The following is a 23105-nucleotide window of genomic DNA, read 5'->3' on the forward strand; positions in this document are numbered from 1 at the left end:
ACACTAGGAAGGCTGGCGGCTTTTGGAGGGCACGTAACAGAGCAACTATTCAAAATAAAACTCCCTCCAGGGTTTCTGGGCCCGCAGCTGCCTGGCAGTTGCAGGCTCAGAACACAGGGGGAATGCAGCTCTAAGACACTCAGATTATTTTCCTCATATTCATTCCATTTGTCTTGGTAGCAGCAAAACCTTGTACCTTTGGTCTCGTTTGGAAAGCTGTTTGCAACCTCCTGCCCACGTTCAGTGGGGCCTTTTGTGGCAAAGGGGCAAAGCTGCCCCAAACAGTCAGAGCTCTCTGCTGTGTGCTGGCCTGGAGGTGAGTGGGGTTTAGCACACAGAAGTGGACAAAAGTCCCTTTCCCTTCTTAGCTACTCATGTTTAATACCTGGATTAACTTTCTAATTGTTTGTGTCTGTTAATGGAAACTCTAAAGCTAAATATAGAAGTTTGGATTCTTTTGTATAAGAATAAATTAGAAACAGGCCTCACTTTGCCTTTTTCCCTGTTACTAACCTAGAAGGACTCCAAAATCTAATTATATATTCTCCTCTTGGCAAATCATTGTTATAGATGAACTGGAGCCAGAAGCAGGTGCTGAGTTTTCACCTTTCTTTCCCCATAACGCAGTGTTGGTGTGGTAAGGGGCAAACGGGTGCAGAGGAAGCTGCAGGCTTTGCTCTAACTTCTCAAACCCTTTTCACAATATTTATTGAAAAAAACAAAAAAAATCACAGCATCTCAACTGTTATTCAAACACATTTAATAAACAAAGAGAAACAGTAGCAAAGGGCACTGAGATGTGACAAACTGTACAAAACCTCTGGGTTCGCAGGCAAACCCGAGGGGAGGAGCCCCCGGCAGAGCGGCAGGACCGGGGAGCTGCTCTGCCCCCCGCCCCCCGCGAGCTGTGTCCCCCTCGCCTCGGCCACTCAGTCACCCCTGAGAGAAATCCACTGACCGCTTTAAAAATGTGCAGAAACAAAGACACTTCAAGAAGTTAATTCCGGTCTTGCCATAATGGAACAACTTAGGCCACTGGGAAAGTTTAAAAAAAACCCCGAACCTAAAGTGTCTTACTCTCCATTCCCTGGATCAACGCTTTAAAGTGAACCTTCCCAAGAGGCACAAGCACCCTTGGATATGCAGTAATCCACCCCTGCTCAATACCTTCTTTTTTTTTTTTAGAGTGAATGGGACAAATTTCATCCTAATTCAGCGCTACTTTTGACGTAGTTGTGACCGAGTGAAAGGCAATGGAAGGAAAAGCCCTGTCTTGAGCGCAGAAGGGACACGACTGGTGCATAATGCTGAGACCAGCCCTTGGTCTCAGGGTAAAGTCAGGAAAGGAGAAATCCTCCCTGGGAATGTACCTGCTCTGGATGGGCTGCACGCCGGGTCCTAAACATCACCCAAGAATCCAGTGTCCAGTACCTGCGACTGGTTTTCCACCATAAGCTTGTTCTGTTGAAGACCTTGCAATCGAACCCAAAGAGTCTTCTATCTCCTGGCACGTCCTTGTTGCAGCGTGGAGGGGAAAACCAACGTGCAACTCTGACAAGTCTTTCTTGCACGTGTGAGTTAAACAGCTGCTCTGCTCAACCGGCAATGGTAATTTTTAGGCTCTCTGTGGCTTGGGGGGAATGATGGCATCACTCTTGCATCAGGCAATCCTCCGGTGGGCTGCACCACGTATGGCATTTTTTGGTGATACAGAAAAGCAGGGAGGTATCGTCTTTATCTACTTGAGCTGTACCGACAGGAAACTGCCCTTTGCACCTGGTGTTGCTGTGAGCTCCGTGGTCTGAGCAGCGAGGTGCTCGCTGACATCCGTGTGACAACAGCAGCTCGAACAGTTCCTGTTGCCTTTAGTTTGCTATTTCTTGACCAGTTCCCAGAATCTCCCTCCTCTGAGGAAGGGAAAGAAGACAGATGAGAGCGTTAAAGGGCTTCTTATGCTGCTAACTTGTGTACATGCGCTTCTAGATTTCTTAGCTGTGAGCAGAGATGGACAACGACCGAGGCTACAAGATAGTGACAGAGGAGAGAGATCTACACACATCACAGTGTTATTTAGGCCCAGCCAAGGAGTACAGTCTAACCACACCAAAACCATCTCACCACACCATAACAGAAGAGATGGAAGGAGGCAGAAGAGCTGGGTTCTTCAGCAGGATGCCGAGCCAGCTGTGTTTCAACATCCTGAACCGACACAACGTGAATCCAAAGACATTTGGCACGGTCTGTTGCTACCAGGATTAAACTAGCGCAGTTAATTAACCAGTCTCTCTTGAGAAAGAGGCGAAGCTTCCACCGGAGGAGGTACGTTGGCAAAGCAGGGTGGGAGAGGACAGGCGACAGTCCGTGCAGCAGTGAGCAGAGTGCAGCGGCGTCGTGTCGCTCAGTGTCTTGTTTGCTGAGCCGGTTGTTGGACCGTCGGTAACATTCTGCTATTGCAAGGCCCTGTCAGCAACAAGGGATAAGATGGGAAACCTGCCTAATTCTGTCTCAAAACATCAAGGAGATTCCAGGTAGCTGAAGTCGTCCAGAAAGGAGCCCAACTCCTCAGTCCAGGTGAGGAATTTTCTGGTCCCTTAGTGAGAAATATCTGCTCTGAGCTCGTTAATGTCTGTGAATTCCAGCATCTCTGAAGCTTTGCATTGAAGGTCAGGTTTGGGACTTGACTCAAAAAAAGACCCAGGTGCCTGGACACATGGGCTACAAAGAACAAAGCCAGGATGAAAAGGGGAAAAACATGCAGCAAATTCATAAGAAATTCCATTTACCAGACTAGGAGGGACACGCCCGTGGTTAGGGATGGCACAGATGAACAGAGCGGAACCAGCGACTGCGGTTTGGCTAAGATTAGAATCCAAGAGAGGCACAAACAAACATTTTGCACATCCATCCAAGGCATTCCAAAAAAAAAAAAAAGTCACAGAAATTGACACATCACTTTGGACAAGAAACATTACACCAGTTTGGCAACTTTTCACCAACCCCCCCCCCCCCCAACTCTGCGATGTCCCTCTGTCATTTGAGGTGATCATGGGACATGAGGGGACTGCAGATAAATCACTGCATGTGTATCAGGGATCTCCTCTGCAAAGGATCTCGGAGGTTCAAACAAACCTACCTGCTTGCTACAGTACAAAAGAAATTCTGCCTGAAGTGTCCCCTTGGTGAGAGGGGAGGAGACAGAGCCCGCGCTGCTGGAGACAAACAAGGCAAAGCTGAACTTGGCAGCAACGAGTCCCCAACCTTGAAACTTTGCACCAGGCTCAGGTGTGGCCGTGGCGGGGATCTGGAGGGGGAGATGTCACCACTCTTCAGGAGGGAAGTGTCAGGGACAGAACGATCGCTGTTGCTATTCAGGGTGAGCACAGGTCTCTCTGTTGGTGCGTGTGGAGTAACAGGCTTTGGAAAACACCAGGAGCCTGTATGTAACAGTGTTAACAGCGAGACCTGTGTTAGACGTACACACAACTCCTCGCCCTTTAGTATCTAAGCTCAGCTCTTAGGCATTGAACAAGGAATAAATATGAAGCAAAAATGGAAGAGGTTTGTGGGGTTTTTTTACAAGTGGTTGTTTTGTTCCTCCTCTTAAAGCCCTGTTCTGATCGGGGGGGCACCACAGGGTCCCTGCACTTCTTCTGGTGGCAGATGTGAGTGCAAGAAATGGCACAGCTCAAATCCAGAGATTCCCACCTGTGGGAAGTGGGACTGATTCCTGTGGACCTTCGCGACCTTCGCAAAGGTTCCGACTGGGAATCTGGCCCAGTCCTGGTTGGAAAAATTCAATACAGTGCTGGCCAAAAAAACAAAACAAATACTTGCGGAAAGAACTATCCAACTGCAAGAGCCTTTTCCTTCCTTGGTTTCGAGGGTCAGAGGGAAGCCTTTGCTTGTGACCAGAATTACTCGCTGTTGGCAGGACAGGCTCGGCTTTGCTTTGCGTTAGCTTGGTTACTGTACAAGGGCACGGTTGCACTGTGGAGAGATGCTCTGCCCAGCCCGACTGTCCTTTGACATCTGTGAGTTTGAATGGAGTGGACACTTGAATTACATCCGGGATCCTCGCTCTTGAAGAATCTGAGAAAGAAAAGAGCTTCTATAAATACCTTGGACAAGTTTAGCTGCAAAAGTTCATGTTCAGAGTCTTTGTTTTTTTTACAGAAAAAGGAAAGATGGACTCAGGTCAGAGTAGCTTCTGGCTTTTATGCTACCACAACAAATGACAGGCTGGTTAAAGCTGAGCCCCTTCTCTAGAACTCAGGCTTAGCTGCTTGCCAGGAGTTAAGAATGTTGCCTTTTGTTGCTACCCTGGGGGAAAAGCAGAGTGGAAAGAAGAGAAAAAAGCTTGTCCTTTCAAGCACAAAATGTGACCAACCTCCAAGGTCCTTGCTATGCTGTCCTCCCTTTCCAAGTCTATCTCTTTCCTCCAATTTTTTTTTGTCTTCATTTGAAACACAGAAAGAGCCTCAGCTCTTGTCCTGCAGTAACATGAGATCTTCCAAGAGGGGAAGATGATGTGTACAGGAGGCAAGAGGAAAGCCGGTACGCAGAACTGCTGCTGCAATGATGGATCCGCTGGTGTAAGAAGGGCATTTTCTTTGCGTAGGGGAATTCAAGCCGATAGACCTGAGCAGACAGCTTACCTTTGCCTTCTCGCTGGGCTCCTTGACGATGCCATTGGTAGAATTGTTGAGCTCCCTGGACACAACACAGAGGAATTCTGCCTGGTCTTCGTTTCCGTAGTTATAGGAAGATCCAATGCTGATCAGCTGCGTGACAGGAGACAAACAAGGGAACTATCAGTTAGTCTGGACTTCTTCATTCTTATAGTTGCGTGTGAGGTATGACTGTGCTGGGACACCTGTTTTGGTTGCAAAGTGTCTCCCCGCAGCCTCCTGTGTCACAGGCTTTCCCGTGTGTGTGTGAGGCAGGGACACAGTGACTCCAGAGCTCTCTACTGGCACCTGGAGCCCCAAGGAGAAATTCCAGCCTGAAGCTGTAATGCTGAACACAACAGAATGTTTTCCAGTTACTGAGGGCAGAAAACACATCAGATTTCCCAATATCCAGCTAATTCGGATACAGGGCAGGCAATTCAGACTGCCTGGGCCAGACTACACTGAGCTCGGCTCTCAACTTGCCTTGTGACTTTGATATGTAAAAACTGGAAAGGCAATTCTTTACCACAGACAGATGTTAAATTAACTGGAGGACATGTGGCAAACTGGCACCATTCTTTATGCAGATGCTGTCAAGATGGAGTTGGATATCTGTATAAATGGGATTATATTCTGCTACTGTTGTGATGAGGGTCTGGACTTGATCCAAGAAATCCCATCTGTCTCATTTATCATTATTACATTAAAAGGACATCCTGGAGTGCAGAGCCAATTTGTCATTTACAACTCAGTTCTGCTTTCCAGATAATAAATCTAAGTACCCTGAAGAAAGCAATGTGAATCTTATCATCTGTGTATATCTAGAAAACTTTAATATGCAGCGTGCACCCTGACTTCTGTGTCTTAAAGGACTTTAGAAGAGAGACCTCTGTATTTATGTGTGAGAAAGATGCAGTCAACAGCCTTCCTAGACAGACAATTATCTGTACGGTTAGAGTGCAGCTGCAGGAAGATGTGGGGGGTGTCGTACTGATTCACCTCCCATACTGTTTTAAGCAGGTTTTGATGTTTGTGCTGAGGCTGGTGGGGATCTCAGTGGTTTGTGCAAAGGTTGTGGATGGCGGAGGGAGGGAACTCCAGCACCTGCTTGTAACCAGTATCTTGATCCTATTATTATAGATTTGAAAAGCAGGACTAGGAAAGAGGCGAGGGTGCAGGTTCCTGTACAGGGCACTGCGTACAGCCTTTGAGTTTGGGGGTGTTTATGTGCATGTGTGAAAGGTGATGTCTGTTAAGTAAATTTTTGGACAGCAACACCTGGGTGTTGGAGAACTGCGTTTCCATAAAGCTGCTACTGGCTCTTGGCCACAAGACTTTGCTGCCAGCTCACAGAGGCAAGAGTTTTTGCTGCCTCTCCACTATGCCATAGGAGTTTTCAGGCATTACAGAACAGATATTATGAAGAAGTGATGCCAAGTGCTGCTGCTAATCCAGCGCCTCATTTCATGTCAGCACATCTCCTACAACATCCCTTTGCACTGGAGCTGGACTAACTGGGAGGATGGCAGAGCTGTAATCCTGAGCCTACTCTGCACTTTCTTAATATAGCATTAACAGCCAGGGCAGCTGGTTTCCAGGTCTCCATCCTCCTAAATAAGAGGACTGCGTTTGGTTCCAGAAACCAGATCTGGAACTGATGCCACATGCAGCTTCAGTGACACTGAGCCCCGAAACTGGCTGCGTTACAAAGGCGGCTGCAGGAAGTGGGTTTCTCATGTCACTCAGCGCCTCTTTAGCAAACGCAGGAGTTGTGGTTTGAGCTTGCAGAAAAATTGTGCCGTGCGTTTTTTCATGGCTCTGAAAATTTTCCTGGATAAAACTGTTGCAGTGGAGCCTGGTATATGTGATGAAATGCAGGAGAAGGCAAGAATTGTTCTGGGAGTTGACAAGAGTACAAGAAGTCCTGAGAGAAAATGAAATCTCTCTTGGCAGTTTGAGTGAATTTTGCCTTTCCCTGTCAGTTATTCTCTATCAGCTGACTGCTGCTCCGCTCAGAGTGGTTATTCAGAAGAGCAGCATGAAGTGCAATTAAACAGCAAATTGCTGATTCCACGCGCAGCTTTCAAACGGACTCTGCTGGTTTTTGATAATGGTACCTGTTCGAATTTCCACCCGTCGGACATCGTGGACACCATCTGTGTGAGCTCCTCCTCTTGGCACTGCAGGACCCTGTACACGTGCTTCACAGGTCCCTAATGCGTGGAGAAGAAAAATATGTGTGAGTTTAGTAATTGTTATACTAGCATCAAGCTAGGAAATTAATTAATAAGCCTCTCCTGCTCAGTCATTTTGTTATTTGAGGAAGTCTGGGCCCCACAGTCTTTCTGAGGTTTCATCCTTCTGATCACCCAATTAATTCCAAACCAGGTACACACGCCTGGCACGTGTCTCTTCACAGCCTTCCAGGTGTCTGAGGGCCAGAGAAAGCGAAACTACTTTGGCTTTCAAACCTACTCCATGCTTTTTGAAAACATTTTTCTTCTGAAATTGAATCTGCTGAGTGTGTTAAAATCATCTGAGCAGCAATGGGGAAAAAAATGCCACAGAGATAGATCTAAAGGGAAGAAAATGGTTTAGAATTTGAACTATTCTTTACATACCAAAGCAGTATGTTTTGCTTTATAACTACCCAGCTTTCTCCTGGCTCCTCTTGTTTAACTGTTTGTTTCCCTGCAGTGCTAACAAGCTGACTCAGTGGTTTGTGCTTACAGAACCACAATGGATATTGGTTCCTAACAGTGCCTTGGATCTACCTAAAAGCACCGATTGCATCTGTTAAAGACCACTAAACAAAAACCTGCTACTTGAAGCATTTACAGCCACATGTCCTTCTGCTACGCTACAGAAAACAACTGACTTCATAACGCAAAAGTTCCTGGGCATTACCTGGGAGGTTCTGTTCTCATTATCCCGTATCCGCTCCTTCACCAGCCGCACAAGAGACGCAATATTGTAAAACTCAGCCTCTTCCAGTACTCCTAGGAAAGGAACCAAAGCAGAGAGAAATTCCATCACTTTGTACAGGGTAGAATGAAGATGATTCTGCTACAGGGATGCAACAGATGCTCCTGACTCCAAATCTAGCCCAGATGTGAGAAAATCCATGAATTCTGAATAGACTGTGCCACTGATCTCGTGTTCTCAGGCTGGAAGAAAATGACCAATGGGCTGTCCTCTCCTTCTGGGACTCAGAGGTTCTCTAAGGAAGATTATTCCACTTTCCCTGGGATTAATCAGAAACCTTGTGGTACAATCTCTATTTTATTTGCACAGCTCTATTAGGGAAAAGTCACCAAAGCTGCCAGCTTGTAGAGAACTGCTGTCTGTGGAGATGTGCTAATCGATCTTTTCCTCTGCCAGAAACCTCTGAACTGATCAGATCAGTGCCAGGTTCTGTGTGAGCCCCAGACTGCTGCTTCCTGGAAGATACAGAATCTAATTATTTAATCCCTGTTAATGAGTAGCCTTCTGAGAAACTAATGGTACTAACAGCTCTGCTGGGAAATGCAGCTTGCTCACCCCCTTACACGTCCCAATGTCAGGAGCCCAGTGTGCTCAGGCAGGACTTTGGCCACCAGCACCCTGGCTTGTACCAGCACCGCTGTGGCCAGCAGGACAGAGAAGTGATTGTCCCCTTGTGCTGGGCTCTGGTGAGGCCAAACCTCAAATCCTGGGGTCAGTTTTGAGCTCCTCATGACAAGAAAGCCCTTGAGGTGCTGGAGCGAGTTGAGAGCAGGGAACGGAGCTGGAGAAGGTTATGGAGCACAAGTGTGATGGGAGCAACTCAGGGACCTGGGGGGTTCAGCTGGAGAACAGGAGCTGAGGGGAGACCTTCCCATCTCTGAACTGCCTGAAAGGAGCTTGGAGCCAGGGGAGGTCGGGCTCTGCTCCCCAGGAACAAGCGCCAGGAGCAGAGGAAACGGCCTCAAGTTGAGCCAGGGGAGGCTGGATCTGGATCTGGGGAACAATTTATTCCCATAAAGGGCTGTTGGGCATTGGAACAGGCTGCCCAGGGCAGTGCTGGAGTCACCATCCCTGGAGGGGTTGAACAGATGTGGAGATGAGGTTCTCAGGGACATGGAGAAGTGCTGATGTTTGGTTAACTGTTGGCTTCAGTGATCCTGAGGGTCTCTTCCAACCAAAATGATCCTGTGATTCTCTCGGATACAGCTCTAACAGCATTTGCAGCTCCTCCCCTGTGACTTTCTCTTACCTTCTTCTGCCAGCTCCTTGTTTATGATGAGCTTCCCGTGTCGGAGGTAGTTCAGTATTGGACCAAAGTATGTGGGATCTCTATCGATCAGATACGCCCCGGTCTCATCCTGATGAGTGTGCATGGGAATGAAGCAGGGATGGTTAAGTGTAGCAGGAAAAAACATCATTTCAGTTGAAAACAATAAATTGAACAGTTTCTCCTTGAGAACCTGGATTTATTTGGCTATGAAAGGTGCAATGACTCCACATCTAAACCAACAATTTTTTTTTTCTTTTCAACATCTGAACTCAGCTACAAATGCTGCAGATGCTGCCAGTTAAAACCTTCTAGGACAGAGTTCATACACCTAGAGAGGAAAGCAGGGATTAGCGTTTTTTCCTCTGCAATAATAAAAACCAAAAGCAGGCAGTTGTGTTCTGTCTAAATTTGTTTTCCAGCCTAGTTTAACTGGGAGACTCTGGAGGCGAATTGGGTCTTCAGTTCTAGCTGACAGCACATAATAACTACAGTAGCTCTTTTTTTTTGGTTTCTTCCTACTGCTGAAAATGCACTTTGCAGCGCACCAGCCATGTCTCCAGCAATCAAATAACTATTGTCATTAAATAACCAACGATTCACAACCAAAGCATCTCTTGAAGTGCTGACGAAGCCTGTGCTTTAGTCTGTCGTATCACTCCCTTAGATTACTTTAAAGCAATACTCGTCCTTTCGATCAATCTGCTCCAAAGCAATAAAAACTGTGATAAAAGCCCTTTGAAATGTCATCTCCTCTACCTGCTGATGCTGGTGCATGCTGTTTTGATCACAACCAGGCTTTATCTTTTGATTAAATTCTGAACAAAGCGGCAAGAGACCTGAATAATCTGAGTCTGACCTACCCACAAAATATTGACAACGCTGTGCAGTGGTACCTACAGAAAACCCACGATTACAAGAACAACTGTTTGCAAAATCCTTAAGATATGCTGCAATGACTGCAAAACTATCCACCCACGTATGGAATGTGCTCTGTGGTCTTTTATGAGAGCAAGGTGAGATATTATATATATAATATCTGTATATCATAGATATAATATGTATATTTTATACTCTATGTATACATGCTTAGGGTGAGAAATCATTAAAATCCCCATTTCTCCCAAGGTTTTCCCCCCGTTCCCTCCCTGCTGCAGGAAGGGGCTGGGGAAGGGGCCAGTTTGCTCCCTGAGGAGCCGCATCGCGGCAGGAGGTGGAGAGGACCAGGGGGTTACAGCCTCTCCGCCCCGCTCCCGGGGATGTAATGGGAGCCGTGTGACGCGAAGGACGTGGAGCTGGTGTGGGTCAGAGCCACGCGTGTCCCCAGGGACGGTGGAGCGGGGCTGCCGTGGCGCTCGGCCCATGCACAGCACGGGGACAGGGGCTGCGGGCCCGGGGGCCAGCGGGAGCTGGGGCGGCACCCGCCCGCGCAGCAAGCCGGGGCGCTGCCCCCGGTGACGGCGGCTGCCCGGGGGCTCAGGCGGCCCGAGGAGGGGCGGTCACCGCCCGGGTCCCGCCGGCCCCGGTCCCCCCGGGCCTCACCTTGTCGGAGCCGAGCTCGGGCCCGTCCTGGCAGCAGAGCCGGCACAGGAAGGACTTGGGCTCCCGGCACAGAGTCTGCCGGGTGCTCACGAAGTACGTGCCGCCCACGTTCAGCCGAACCCACTTGGAGGCCGCGGGCGGCCGGGCCGCGCCGGGCGGGGACTGAGCCCCGCCGGCTCCCGCCGCCGCTCCGGCCGCGCGGGGGCTGGGCGGCCCCGGCGCTCCCCCGGGGCCCGGGCTGGGCGTGCGGCCCCGCGGCGGCCCGTCCGCTGCCGCCAGCTCGGCCATGGCGGAGCCGCTCAGCGCCGCCATCGCCGCCCGCAGCGCCGCCGCTTCCGGCGCGGAGAGCGCTTCCGGGACAGCGGCGGAGGTCACCGGGAAGGCGGAGAGTGACGCCTTCCGGTGTGGCTGCGCTCTGATTGGGCGGCGGGGGTGGGGGCGGGACTTCCGGCGCTGTGGCGGTGTCGGTCAGTGAAGGTGAGAGCGGGGCCGGAGGACCGGGGAGCGGGGCCGGCCTGAGGGGCTGAGGGAGAGAGCGGGCCGGGGGAGGGGGTGTGAGGCCGCGGCGGGGCCGGGCCCCGTGCCCCTCGGGCCCCGCTCGGTGCCGTCGATCCCCGTGTCCCCAGCCCCGAACCGCCCCCGGGCCCTGCCCGCCCCAGCCCCACCCCGCTGTGTCTGTGTCCCGGCAGCATGGCGGGCCGCAGAGCTGCCCTCAAGGCCATCGACTGGGCGGCCTTCGCCGAGAGGGTGCCCCCCAACCAGCGGGCCATGTTCAACGCTCTGAAGACCCGCAGCGACGCGCTCTCTGCCCGGTGAGTGTCCGTCCGGCCTGCAGCCGCACCGTTCGGCCTTCGCAGGGCTGCCCTGGGCAGGTGTCGGGAGCGCTGGTCTCGCAGGAGTGTGCTGATGGGCACTGGCGCAGGTCACCTTCGGGACACCTAGTGGCTTTTCCTTTGCAAATCTTCTTTACTTAATCCTCCCCGGAGCAAAACAATAGCTGCAATGTAGAAAAGCAGCTCTGTGAAAGCGGTTTGCTTTGGAGTGTGGTCTGAGGAGGTGCCGTCACCACCCCAGGTCCTGCCGGTCCCGGTCCCCCCGGCCTCACCATGTCGGAGCTGAGCTCAGGCCAGTCCTGGCAGCAGAGCCGGCACGGGAAGGACGTACGTGCTGCACAAACTCACAAGTCTCAAATCTTTCAGCACCTGCTGCTTCATACAAACGTTGGCTGTTGCAGCCACAGGATCACAGAGTGTCAGGGGTTGGAAGGGCCCTGGAAAGCTCACTCAGTGCAATCCCCCCATGGAGCAGGAACACCCAGATGAGGTTACACAGGAAGGTGTCCAGGCGGGTTGGAATGTCTGCAGAGAAGGAGACTCCACAACCCCCCTGGGCAGCCTGGGCCAGGCTCTGACACCCTCACCATGAAGTTTCTTCTCAAATTTAAGTGGAACCTCCTGTGTTCCAGTTTGCAGTCAGTATTGCTGATTGCCTCTAGCTCAGCATTGTGCAAACTGCCCGACCCTTCCTCACAGGGCTGCTCTGCAGCAGTTTGACGTGGAGGGGGGCTGCGGGCTGAGCTCTGCTGGTCCATATAGACAAGTCTGTTCCAAGGGCAGAGAGGTTTGTGGAAATGGTTCATTGCTGCTTGTTAATGGTGGACCTGAAGATATTTAAACTATGTTTACTCAGTCCTGTTGGCACTCTGGAAAGTAACCGTGGCAGACAGCAAGTGACAGCACAGAGTCGCTCCTGGGCTGGTTGTTACTGGTGTCCTCTGCCTCTCCAGGTTGGCTGCTCTGCCAGAGAAACCCCCGACCATCGACTGGGCTTACTACAAGACTGCTGTTGCTAAATCCGGCATGGTGGATGAGTTTGAGAAGAAGGTCAGTGTCTGTGTCAGCTCTTTGGAGGTTTAAAAGGGGAATGTCTCTGGTGTTGAGAGGAACACACCAGAACTGGCAGAGGAGTCTGGTTTTGGCTGGCAGGTGCCCCAGATTTACACCCTGCAGTGTCACCAACCTCGAGGTCACTTCAGCACCGTTTTTCAGGAGGAAACGTGGCGCTGTACAGTGAGAAAGCTGGTGAAAGAGAACTTAATAAATTATTTTGGCTGTGGGAGCGTATTCGGGCAGTGCCTCTCCTGAAGCAAACGTTCAAAGCGTTTCTCTGACTCACAGAAGGGGGTGGTGCATGGCTCTGTGCCCTGTGAAACGTGTCCAGCTCACGCATCCCTGCAGGGGTTGTTGTCCTCTCTGCAAGCAGGAGCTGACAAGCACGAGCGAGGCTTTTGCTGCAGGACACATGTTGTCAATGGCACCAGGAAAACTGGCCTCCCAGGGCTGGGAGGAGCCTCTGACCTCAGATGGATCTGAGAGCTTTGCCTTGGGGGAAATAAGTCTGTGATAGGTTAAATCTTTGGGATTAGATGTCATTGCTTCCTCAGAGCGCTGTGCTTTGCTCTCTGCAGCGCTGTGATGAACATGTGTAGTGTTACGTGTCGTGGGTGTTAAGCAGTGCAGAACAGGCTGCTTTCAGCTTGCAGGCGAGCAGCCCTGCTTGTGAAGGACACAGTCAAGCTGCAGCGACCAGTTTTAGAAAGCTCGTTAACTTACACGGTTATGAGTGTATCCCAGGAGGGAAGGAGGGAACGTTCTCCCGCTGCTGGGGAGGGTGACCTCGGTGTGAAAGATTATTTCAGCCAAGCAAACCATGTAAAAAATTTCTCTTCTGATTTACAGTTCAGTGCACTAAAGGTTCCTGAGCCAGTGGATACACAAACTGCCAAAATCGATGCCCAAGAGCAGGAAGCTGTAAGTGTTTAAACTGTTCCCTCACACCGAGGTTGTCTCTGAGTTGTGCGAGGATGGGATGGGGTGAGAGGGAAGGGATGTTCTGCGCAGGCAGGGCAGAGGTGGAGGCTCCGGCCCTCATACATGTCTCTGTCTTTTGCCTAAGCGATAGGATCTCTGCACACAGAAGGGTTTGGCTGGCTGGGATTTGAGCAAGATTGTGTCCACTTATCTACTGTAATGATGATGAATTTTAATGCTAACTTAAAGCGTGGGGTTACAGATTCGCTCTATGTCATTGTCTTAAAAATCTCCACCATGTCCTCTGCTTTCCCACAGTCCAAGACCACCGCTGAGTACGTGCAGGCTTCCAAGGCTCGGATTGCCCAGTACCAGCAACATGTAAGTCCAGACTTAGCCTGTTGAATATTCTCTTTAAGGCAGCCTTGCATGTGTCAGGAAGCACCAGCTCCTTCTTGCTGACAAGTCTGTGTAACACATTTGTCTCTGCTCCCACTTCCAGCTCCAGAAGCTCAAAAGCATGATTCCCTTTGAACAGATGACATTTGAAGACTTGAACGAAGCTTTCCCCGAAACCAAACTGGACAAGGAGAAATACCCGTTCTGGCCCCACAAACCGATCGCTGATCTGTAAACTTGTCTGGAGGCAGTTTGTCTAACGACTGTCAGATTCGACGATCTTTTAAATAAAGTGCTTTCCCTCCTGTCCCTGGCTTAGATCTTAGACATGAGGTTGCACGGTTTTGAGACATATGGAACAATACAGTAATGTGCAAACAGCCCAGTTTTCCTGCATTTTGTCTTTTCCACCTTGTTTTTGTAGCAAACCAGGTCCTGTTGTGTCTTCTGTAATGCAAACAGTCTGTCTGTTCATCTTTGCAACCACCTGCTACAGGAAATGTGGTTCTTCTGCCACTGCGGGCCTTTGGAGATACTGGAGTGTGTTTAGTCGTGACCTGTGATGCCATGGGAGACAAGTCTCAGCAGTCTCTGGGCAGAGATCTGGGGCTGGTTTCTAGGCTGGTTGCAATGGTATAGGTGCAGCCAATTGCAAAAAGATTTGGAGTGTAGATATGTTGAGATGCATAATAATAATAATTAAAAAAAAAATATATATTTTTAAACATCACAAGTATCACCCTGTTAATCCTGGTGATCTTGTTATTCTTTCTGTCCCGGGTTTCTGAACAATATGCATCTTGCTAACGCTCTGTGTCACCCCTTTACAGATAGGAGAGAGCCCGTGGCTGAATTTGTGCGGCCGCCCGTTTCCCATCCTCCCCAGGTGAAGTTCCCGCGCCACCAGCCCCCGAGGACCTGGACAGATAGCGAGACACCAAGGAGCCCACGTGCGGCATTTCCCAGGGCCGGGCCTCCCCTCGAGGTGCTCTGCTCTGCGCTGGCGGGAAGGGCTGGGCTTATCCTTCCTGTATTTTGACTCTGGGGACTGCGGCCCCCGCAGGGTGGCGGGACGGGACGACGGACCCTCCTGCCTCGTGCCGGCATCTCGGGGCAGAGGCGCTTTGTGCCGAGCGTCCTCTCCATCACCCGCTTGGGATTCTCTGGTCCGTGACCCACCGAGCGGTCCCGGGTGGTGGGGCAGCTCCACCTGCAAACTCTGCGCACAGCACCGTGCCACCTGCATGGCTGTAAGATCCTGGAAAAATCATTACATGAACTCAAATCAAGGATTCAGGGTTTCTGTGCTGTGTTCCCCAGAATAAGGCTCAAAGGAGCTGCCTGGTAAAATGGCAGCCAGAGGGGATGATGTCCCAATGCCCGACAAGCTTTTCTGTTAAGGAATTGAATTGTTCCCCAGATCCAACCTCAACCTCCCCTGGCTCAACTTGAGGCCGTTTCCTCTTGTCCCGTCGCTTGTTCCTGGGGAGCAGAGCCCGACCCCCCTGGCTCCAAGCTCCTTTCAGGCAGCTCAGAGACGGGAAGGTCTCCCCTCAGCTCCTGTTCTCCAGCTGAACCCCCCAGGTCCTGGTGTCACCTGCAGCATTTCCCTCCTCGCAGCACTGATCCCCCTCGACCACGTCAGAGCTGAGCGGGAGAAGAGCAGCACTTGTCACTGGCCCCAGCTGGAGGTTTCCTGGTCAGCAGCCGCCGGCTCGTGCCAACGGTCGAGAGAGGCAGAAGAAATCCCTTGAGAACAGCTCCCTCTCAAAGACATCCTTCTGCTTGATGAACCGCAGGGAAAGGCATCCTAAACCAGGCACCTTGACCTTGTTTTCAGCCCAGGTTCCCAGGTGCTGGTGCACTCGTGAGCCAGTCGCTGCACATCTGCCACCAAGGGGAATCGCCTCCGAGGCCAACTGTGCCACGGGGAAAGGAAAGGGTGAAACGTCGGGAGAGTTTGATGTAGTGCACAACACGGATAAAGCCATTCTCTCTGCAATTAAAACTGAGGGTGTTTAATTCAGTGAAATGAGATTTCATTCCCCATGAGCTGTGCGATTGTATTTTGAATCTGGGCACGGGCTGCAGTGACCTGCCACAACATTTGAGGTGTCACCAGCTGCACTGTAGGTGGTAAAGTGGGAAAGGCAGGAGGGAGCCTCAGCATCTCCCATCCCGTGGATGATTCATCACAAAGGACCAGGGCGGCGCCCGCTGGCTCCTGGGGCGGCTGTTGCCGGGCAACAGAGAGACTATATTGTCCCCTGTCACCTGTGCCCCTCGCCCATTTGGTCACTGGCCGTGGTGGGATCACTTGCCGTGGTGGGATCACTGTGGTGGTGGACTCATTTTGGCAGTTGGATCGCTTTCGGTGGTGGGATCGCTCCTGGTGGTTGCATCACTTTTGGTGGTGGGATCGCTCTTGGTGGTTGCATCACTTTTGGTGGTGGAATTGCTTTTGGTGGTTGCACCACTTCTGGTGGTGGGATCACTTCTGGTGGTTGAACCGCTTTTGGTGGTTGAACCGCTTTTGGTGGTTTGACCACTTTCGGAACTTGGATCTGTTTGGCGACTGGATCACGTTCATCACTGGGATTGATTTTGGCACTTGGATCTGTTTGGCGACTGGATCACTTTCATCACTGGGATTGATTTTGGCACTTGATTGATTTGGCTGCCCATCCCTCCAAGATCATCTCCGGACAGAAGAGCTCCTGTCTTCCCACATCCAGTTCAGCGTTTTCCGGCAAAGCAGCAGCGATGGCCACACGCGGACTGCTGGAGTTGCTGAAAGCCGCCATCGGCACACCCCATTTGGCGGCTGTGGACTTGGTGGCGCTGCACAAATTGCTGGAGGCCATGATCGGGCAGCTGGGCCAGCTGCAGCTGTCTGTCCTGGAGCCAGGGCAGAGCCCGACCCCCGGCCTGGCAAAGGACCAGGACAGCGAGGACCAGCCTGGCCAGGAGAAGAAGGAGGACGGAGCCCTGGGCACAGGGCAGCAGCTCTGGCAACCAGCGGAGCAGCTGGAGGGGACCGGGAGCAACTCCGAGGTCTCCTCCATGGCCAAGGAGGCCATGCCAAAAACAACCGAAGAGAAGGAGAGAGCCGTCTCCAAGGTAGATGCTCTTGCTGGTCCCTGGGTGCTCCCCCACGAGACGCCCCCTCCTCCGGGCTCCGCGCTGCCGTCGTGCCGCCCTCAGCCCAAGGGCTGGGTTAAGCCCGAGCTCCCGCAGCAGAGCACGGCGGGGTCCAGGTCCCCAGGGACCCTCCCCTGGGCTCACCCCCCACCCGCTCTCCCAGAAAAGGGCTTCGCTCAAGGACCTGTGGGAGGAGATGGACAAGCTCAAGGAGGCGCAGTCCGGCCTGGCAGAGGACATGCGGGACGTGAAGGAGGCCATGCAGGAGGCGCATTCCGGCCTGGCAGAGGACATGCGGGAGATGAAGGAGGCCATGCAGGAGGCGCAGTCCGGCCTGGAACAGGACATGCGGGAGATGAAGGAGGCGCATTCCGGCCTGGCCGAGGACATGCATGCCCTGCAGGAGGCGCATTCCGGCCTGGCCGAGGACATCCTGGAGATCCAGGAGAAACTTGGACTGGTGAGCGTCCCCTGGTGCCCCGGGAGGGAGCCGGGCCATCGTCCCTCCCCGCTCCTGCTGCCCTGTCACACTGTGCCCCTGCCCCACGGCCATGGGTGTCAGCAGCGTGAAGGGCAGCAGGAGGGAAGAGCGGGAAGGGTGTCCCAGGGGTTGCTAAGGCACTTTTGAACTAGAGAGCCCTCAAAACAGAACCATGGGAGGGGGAGGAGGGGAGATCAAGCTCTGCCCGTGCAATTCAGCGGCGGCCCCCGGGCACAGCCTGTGGGTTGGGGTGCTGGGCTGTGATGCTGGGGGTCCCATCCCTCTGGTTCCATGGCCGGGCTGACCCCGTGATCCCTTTGCATTTGGGCTCTCGGGTTCCACACGAGTTTGGCCCCGCGAGATGGTGGTTTGGGGACAGGGACTGGGGACATGGCGGGGGGTTCTGGGGTCTGTCCTCACAGCTGCCCAGCTGCCAGTAACCCTGCTGCCCTTTGCCTCTTCTTCCCAGGAGGGCAGTGGGGGCCAATCTGCCCCCGCTGAGCCCACCCAGGTGCCCATGGACAGCCAGGCCAGGAGGAGCTCAGCACTGGGGCCGAAGGGACGTGGGACACAGCCTGGGATGGAGACCAGCAAGGGGACTGCAGGGTCTGGCTCCCCGGGGATGCAAGCGGGGACACAGGGGGAACCAGCAACCCCTGTGAAGTTGTCAGGCGCTCCCTCAGATCGTGCAGGATCTCGTGGGCTGGAACCAGGATCCCTGGGCACCCAGGCCACCACCCACCTGGGGACACAGCCAGGGGCCCCTGATGCCCAGCCCAGCACCTTGGGGATGCAGGCAGGATCCCCCGGGACCCACACCACCACCCCTGGGGTGCAGGCTGGGTCCTCCAGCTCCAAAGCCACCATTCGAAGGGGTGCCCAAGAGCCGGCCAAGCCCTGGAGCTCCTCGGACTCCACCAGCACCTCCAGCTGTGACTCAGAGATGCGGGAGGTTCTCTGCCAGGTTGAGCAGATCAGCCGCCTCTTTGCTGGTCTGAAGGAGGAGGTGGAGCAGCTTAAATCCACCAAAGCAGAACGTGCGGATCTGGAGGACGTGCGCCGGCTCTTCCCGAAGGGAGGTGAGAGCACGGGGGGGCTTGGCGGGGGTTGTTTGGTGTGGGGACACCCTGGGTCAGGGGCTCGTCATGCTCAGAGCCTGGCCCCACGGGTGAGACCCCCTCACCGACAGCACATCCCCTTGCACCATGTCCCTCTAGGCCGGGAGAGCATCACCAGCATCCTGGCCGACCTCAGCTGCCAGGTGTCCTTCCTGCAGGACATGGCCAGGACACTCCACGGGGAGGAGGAGAAGGTGAGCCGGCAGCAGTCCCCGAGGGGCTGCGGGGACGCCAGTTTGGGCAGGGAGGGGGCAGCCGAAGGGTCCCCGTGCCGCAGTGACACAGGGGGCTGTGCCCTCACCGCCCCCACTGCCGTTCCCAGATCAGCAAGGTGGAGGATGCTCCCAGAAAGACGAGGGGGGCTGGAGCCGGCAGGAAAGCAGACGGCAGCGGCCAGATGACCCAACAGCCGCGGTAAAAGGATGGGAGAGGGTTTCCTAACCCGCAGGGCTGCGAGGGAGCCTGGGGTGTGGGAGCACCCCAGTTTGGGGGCCGAGGGACACCCCCACGCAGGCTAAGCCTGCCCCTGCCCCCGTCTCGCTGGCCAGGCCCAAGGGACAGAAGGTCAAGGCCGAGCGCAAGGAGCTGAGGAAGCAGCAGGAGCCGACCCAGGCCGAGCTGGAGCAGTTTGCGGCTGAGTATGTGAAGAAGTTGGTGATGGAGGCAGCGCAGCAGGTGCAGGCAGAGGTGAGGCCCGGGGCAGCGCTCCCAGCCCCCGCTGGCTCGGGGGGAGTCCTGGCGGGGTCCTGGCCACGTCCCCTGGCTGGACGGGGCCACGGAGCCTCCAGGGCACCTGGGCTTGTGGGCGGCATCCAGCCCGGCTCAGAGCTGATTCCTCCTCCCCTGGCAGCAGCTGGACGAGCCGAGGGCGACGGCGCAGAGCGGGGGACACGAGCACGCAGGGTGCCTCGTCTGCAACACGGACACCGGGGTGCTGCTGGGGAAGCTCCTCCAGCGCTGCGAGAAGCTCGAGGAGCAGGTGCAGTCCCTGGCCCAGAAGGCGGGCGGCAAGGTGGAGAGTTCTCCAAAGTGGAGGAGACAGGTAAGGAGACGCGGTGTAGGGGGCTTGAGCTGCCAGGACCCCCCAGGCATTTCTGCTTGGCTGTAACGTGGGGGAGCCCCTCGCTGCCCCCTAATTGGCTCGTGAGAGTCAGCAGCATGGAAGGGAATTAAAGCCTTGGAGCAAATGTCCTGCTTGCACTGAGAGCCCGTGGCCACCAGCCAAAATACCCTGGGTCTGTCCCCGCGGGGCAGCCACCCCCTTGCTCAGCACCGCCTTGTCCTCTCAGTCCCTGCAGCAGGACGAGCAGCTCAGGTGCCTCCAGGCCAGCATCATGCAGCTCCAAAAGGACTGTGAGAAGTTGAGCTCGGCCCTTGCGAACCTCCAGCAGGATCGCCAGCAGGAGCAGAATGACATCAAGGTGGGTGGCTGTAACCCGCAGGCAGAGCCCAGGCTGGGACCCCAAGGGGTCTGTCCCCCTGCCACCCTGCTCGCAGCCCTGCACAGCTTCCCGATGCCTTTCCTGGAGGGTTCTGACGGGGTGGGGAGGCAGGGGGTGCTCGGCTGGCCGGGGGGCAGCTCCGAGCCTGCCGTGGCATCACGGGCTGCTGTCTGCCTTGGAAGGCTCTGTCCCAGGCCCTGGGGAGGCTCAAGAAGAAGAAAGCGGACAAGGAGGAGCTGCAGCTGCTGGGAATCGATGAGGTACGGGCTCGAGGGGCCCTGGTGCCAGCCAAGGGTGTCCCGGGCAGGGTGACAAACACCCCTTGTCCCTTGGGTGCCGGCTGGCAGAACCAGCCAGGGGGAGGGAGGATTTCCAGCCCGGCTGCGGGTCCCTTGCCAGGTCCCTCTGTGACCCCGAGTCCCTTTGGCTGTGGGACCAACGCCACGGGGGTGATGGGGTGAACAGGGCCATGTAGCCACTTCTCCCTCTCCCGTTGTCCCTGCATCCTGTCCCCACCGCTCTCCTGCCTTTCCCCGTTGCTAGAAAGCAGACAAAGCCGCCCTGGCTGACAAAGTCAGTCACAGCCAGCTTGAGGCGTGCGAGGAGCGGCTGACCAAGATGATGGAGGAGGTGACGAGCCAGGTGGCGGGCCAGGAGAACAGCTGGCACAAGTTCCAGAAAGAGCTGCAGAGGCAGATGGACTGCAAGGTGAGGGCTCGTCCCCTCCACGCAGAACTGGCACCCTGGGGGCCTGGCAGCCTAAGGCAGCATCCTTGCGAGGGTCGCCCCTCCCGGCTGTGCCCCCGGGGACCGCCATGTCCCATCCTGGGGTAGCTGGCTGAGGGTGTCACCCGTCCACAGCTGGACCGCCGGGAGCTGGGGGCGTTCCGGCAGCAGCAGGAGGAGCGGTGGGAGAGCCTCGGGGGGCAGCTCCAGGAGAAGGCGCTGCAGCCAGAGCGTGACAATGCCGCTGGGATTAGGAAGTGAGTGCGATGGGGACAGTGGTGGCTTTGGCAGTGCTGGCCCCGTTCCTGCTGGCTGTCCCAGCTCGTGCCGGTGCGGTACCCTGGCATGGGAGCCGTGTGGGCAGCGCCTCTGGGGATGCTGAGCAAGCGGCTGTGCCTTGTGCTCCTGCCAGCGGCAGCTTCCCAGCGATAGAGGCGGCACAATGAGGGGGCACGTGTGGGAGGAGCCCTCCTGAACCAGTCTTGGGGGGTGGGTGCAGAGGCATTTTGTGGCAGGTGTGCAGGTGGGGCTGTGCCCCCCAGGAGCTCCCCAGCCCTTTTCTCCCCCCTCCAGGCAGCTGCTGCCTGATCTCCATTGCCTGTCCTGCGACCGGCCCCTCAACATGCTGGCGCCTGGACCGTGAGTAACTGCCCCCCAAACAGGGAGCACCCCCCGACCCCTCCCTGGCGTCGAGTGACACATGGGGTGCCACCTGCCGGGCACTGAGCACCCCCATGTCCTGTCCCACAGGGAGCGGACGGGCGAGCGCAGGTACCCCACTGTTCGGCGGAGCTGCGGGGGCCCACACACCCTCATGCCCCCGCGCTTCCAGCCCCAACCGCCCAGCACCCCACGGCCGTCTCAACCCAGCGCCCGCAGCCGCAACAAGGTAGGGATGACGGAGGTGGGGAGGGGGATGCTGAGCCTGCGGGGGGGATCTGTGCCTCAGGTTCCCCAGGGAGAGCTGGCTGGGGGAGGGTTGCTGGGGGGTGCGGAACGGGGCCCCGTGTTTGGGTCACACGCTCTCCCCTTCCCAGAAGGACGCGATGCAGCTCTCGGGCCAGGACGGCGCTGATGGGAACCGGCAGGACGAGCAGCGCTCTGTGATGGGGGGCTCTCAGCTGCCCACAGCGCCAAGGGGCACCCCGGAGACCTCGACCTCCAGGAGCCGGCCAAGTATGGCCCTGTCAGGGCACCGGGGGGCAGAGGACACCCTGCTGTCTGGGGGGACGGGTCTGTGCCCACAGCTGGATGGGGTGGGACGTGGGTCTGGGGTCTGGGCTGGGCTGTGGGGCAGCACTGGCTGCTGGGGCAGCCGGTCCTCGTGGTGGAGCTGGAGGGAGCTGGGGGGACATGGGGGGTGGTGCTGGGCAGTGTGGGACAACAGCTTGTGTGCTTCAGGGTGGGGGCAGGACCCTGTTGGTGGGTGTCTGTGGCTGACCCTGCCCCTCGCCCCCAGGCGGCGCCTCCCCGCTGCTGGTAGCCGTGCTGCAGAAGCAAGCAGCCTCGTCTGTCGGATGCTTCACCCTGCCAACGAAGCTGCTGCCGCCCGGCCAGCCCCCCGCAGTGAACCAACCCCCTGACAGCCGGGCAGGACGGGGGTCCCGGCCCCGGTCCCACCGCCCCGGGCACTGAGCCGGCAGCGGCTGCAATAAATGGCGATGGGCAACCAAGCGCCGGTGTGGTCTGAGTGGGGGTCCCTGGGGCAGGATGGCAGAAAGCCCCGCTGTGTTTGCTTTTTCAGGAGAAAAATAAGTGCTAAAAAGGCACTTTGGGGGTGCCCAGGTGGATCCAGTGGTATCCAGGGCCCCCCAGAGGGAGCACCGGGAGCAAACCAGTGGGTAGCAGGGCAGAGCCAGCAAAGGCCCATCCTGCACCCGGGTGGGGCTGAGGTGTCCATGGGCTTCAGAAACACCCCTGGCACTAACCGGGGGGACGGGGTGAGGGGGAAACCCGGGGGCTGTGCAAGAAGCCGGGCTGGCTGTCGGCAGCCGGAGGAGCAGCAGCAGGTGCCGAGCTGCAAGGCCGGGCAAGGCCGAGCTGTCACAGCAGTTCTGGTTGACAACAGGTTGACCGTGAGGCAGCACTGTCTCCTGTGGCCAAGAAGGTCGATGGTACCTGGGGTGCGTGAGGAGGAGTGTGGCCAGCAGGTCAAGGGAGGTGAATCCTCCCGCTCTGCTCTGCCCTCGTGAGGCCACATCTGAGTTGTGTGTCCAGTTCTGGGCACCCCAGTTTAAGAAGGACAAGGACTTACTGGGGAGAGTCCAGCGCTGGGCTACGAAGATGCTGAGGGCTCTGGAGCATTTTTCTTGTGAGGAAAGGCTGGGAGAGCTGGGGCTGTTGAGCTGGAGAAGAGAAGCTGAGAGGGATCTGATCAATGGGATCAATATCTCAGGGGGGGTGTCAGAGGATGGACCAGACTCTGTTCAGTGGTCCCCAACGCCAGGGTGAGGGGCAACGGGCACAGACTGAAGCACAGGAGGCTCCATGTGCACATGAGCAGAAACTTGTTTGCTGGGAGGTG

General features: G+C 55.4%; 3 protein-coding genes across 4 annotated transcripts; 2 read left to right on the forward strand and 1 right to left on the reverse strand.

Moving 5' to 3' along the window:
* Positions 1–574: 574 nt before the first annotated feature.
* On the reverse strand, positions 575–10752 carry KCTD2 (potassium channel tetramerization domain containing 2; the record flags this gene model as incomplete). The annotated part of the gene is made up of 6 exons (XM_080356342.1): positions 575–4089; positions 4656–4781; positions 6788–6883; positions 7578–7669; positions 8905–9013; positions 10465–10752. The coding sequence occupies 6 exons, from the start codon at positions 10750–10752 to the stop codon at positions 4060–4062; spliced, it is 741 nt and encodes a 246-aa protein (XP_080212468.1). The 3' UTR covers positions 575–4059.
* A 142-nt stretch (positions 10753–10894) lies between these two features.
* ATP5PD (ATP synthase peripheral stalk subunit d) lies at positions 10895–13980 on the forward strand. 2 transcript variants are annotated; one of them, XM_080356344.1, is made up of 6 exons: positions 10895–10941; positions 11154–11276; positions 12251–12347; positions 13203–13274; positions 13593–13655; positions 13777–13980. In XM_080356344.1, exons 2-6 carry the CDS (start codon positions 11155–11157, stop codon positions 13906–13908), a joined length of 486 nt encoding a protein of 161 aa, XP_080212470.1. In that variant the 5' UTR covers positions 10895–10941; position 11154; the 3' UTR covers positions 13909–13980. The 2 variants fall into 2 exon arrangements, with proteins under 2 accessions (XP_080212470.1, XP_080212469.1); XM_080356343.1 differs by lacking the exon at positions 10895–10941 and having other exon boundaries at positions 10948–11276.
* A 123-nt stretch (positions 13981–14103) lies between these two features.
* LOC308047919 (uncharacterized protein) lies at positions 14104–22278 on the forward strand. The gene is made up of 15 exons (XM_080356739.1): positions 14104–16793; positions 16978–17274; positions 17765–18374; positions 18513–18607; positions 18736–18827; positions 18962–19100; positions 19264–19455; positions 19703–19834; positions 20038–20115; positions 20399–20563; positions 20717–20838; positions 21155–21220; positions 21332–21470; positions 21619–21757; positions 22041–22278. The coding sequence occupies exons 1-15, from the start codon at positions 16437–16439 to the stop codon at positions 22214–22216; spliced, it is 2799 nt and encodes a 932-aa protein (XP_080212865.1). The 5' UTR covers positions 14104–16436; the 3' UTR covers positions 22217–22278.
* The last annotated feature ends 827 nt before the right edge of the window (positions 22279–23105 follow it).

The sequence above is a fragment of the Nesoenas mayeri genome (genome assembly GCF_963082525.1).
Source record: "Nesoenas mayeri genome assembly, chromosome: 19".
Classification (NCBI taxonomy): Eukaryota; Metazoa; Chordata; class Aves; order Columbiformes; family Columbidae; genus Nesoenas; species Nesoenas mayeri.

Bases quoted from the DNA above. Each gene is read 5' to 3' on its own strand.
- ATP5PD (XM_080356344.1), top strand. From the start codon at position 11,155: ATGGCGGGCCGCAGAGCTGCCCTCAAGGCCATCGACTGGGCGGCCTTC. The intron at 12,348-13,202 runs GTCAGTGTCTGT...TCTGATTTACAG, and splicing joins TGGATGAGTTTGAGAAGAAG to TTCAGTGCACTAAAGGTTCC. The intron at 13,275-13,592 runs GTAAGTGTTTAA...GCTTTCCCACAG, and splicing joins ATGCCCAAGAGCAGGAAGCT to TCCAAGACCACCGCTGAGTA.
- LOC308047919 (XM_080356739.1), top strand. From the start codon at position 16,437: ATGGCCACACGCGGACTGCTGGAGTTGCTGAAAGCCGCCATCGGCACA. The intron at 18,608-18,735 runs GTGAGCCGGCAG...TGCCGTTCCCAG, and splicing joins TCCACGGGGAGGAGGAGAAG to ATCAGCAAGGTGGAGGATGC. The intron at 19,835-20,037 runs GTGGGTGGCTGT...CTGCCTTGGAAG, and splicing joins AGGAGCAGAATGACATCAAG to GCTCTGTCCCAGGCCCTGGG.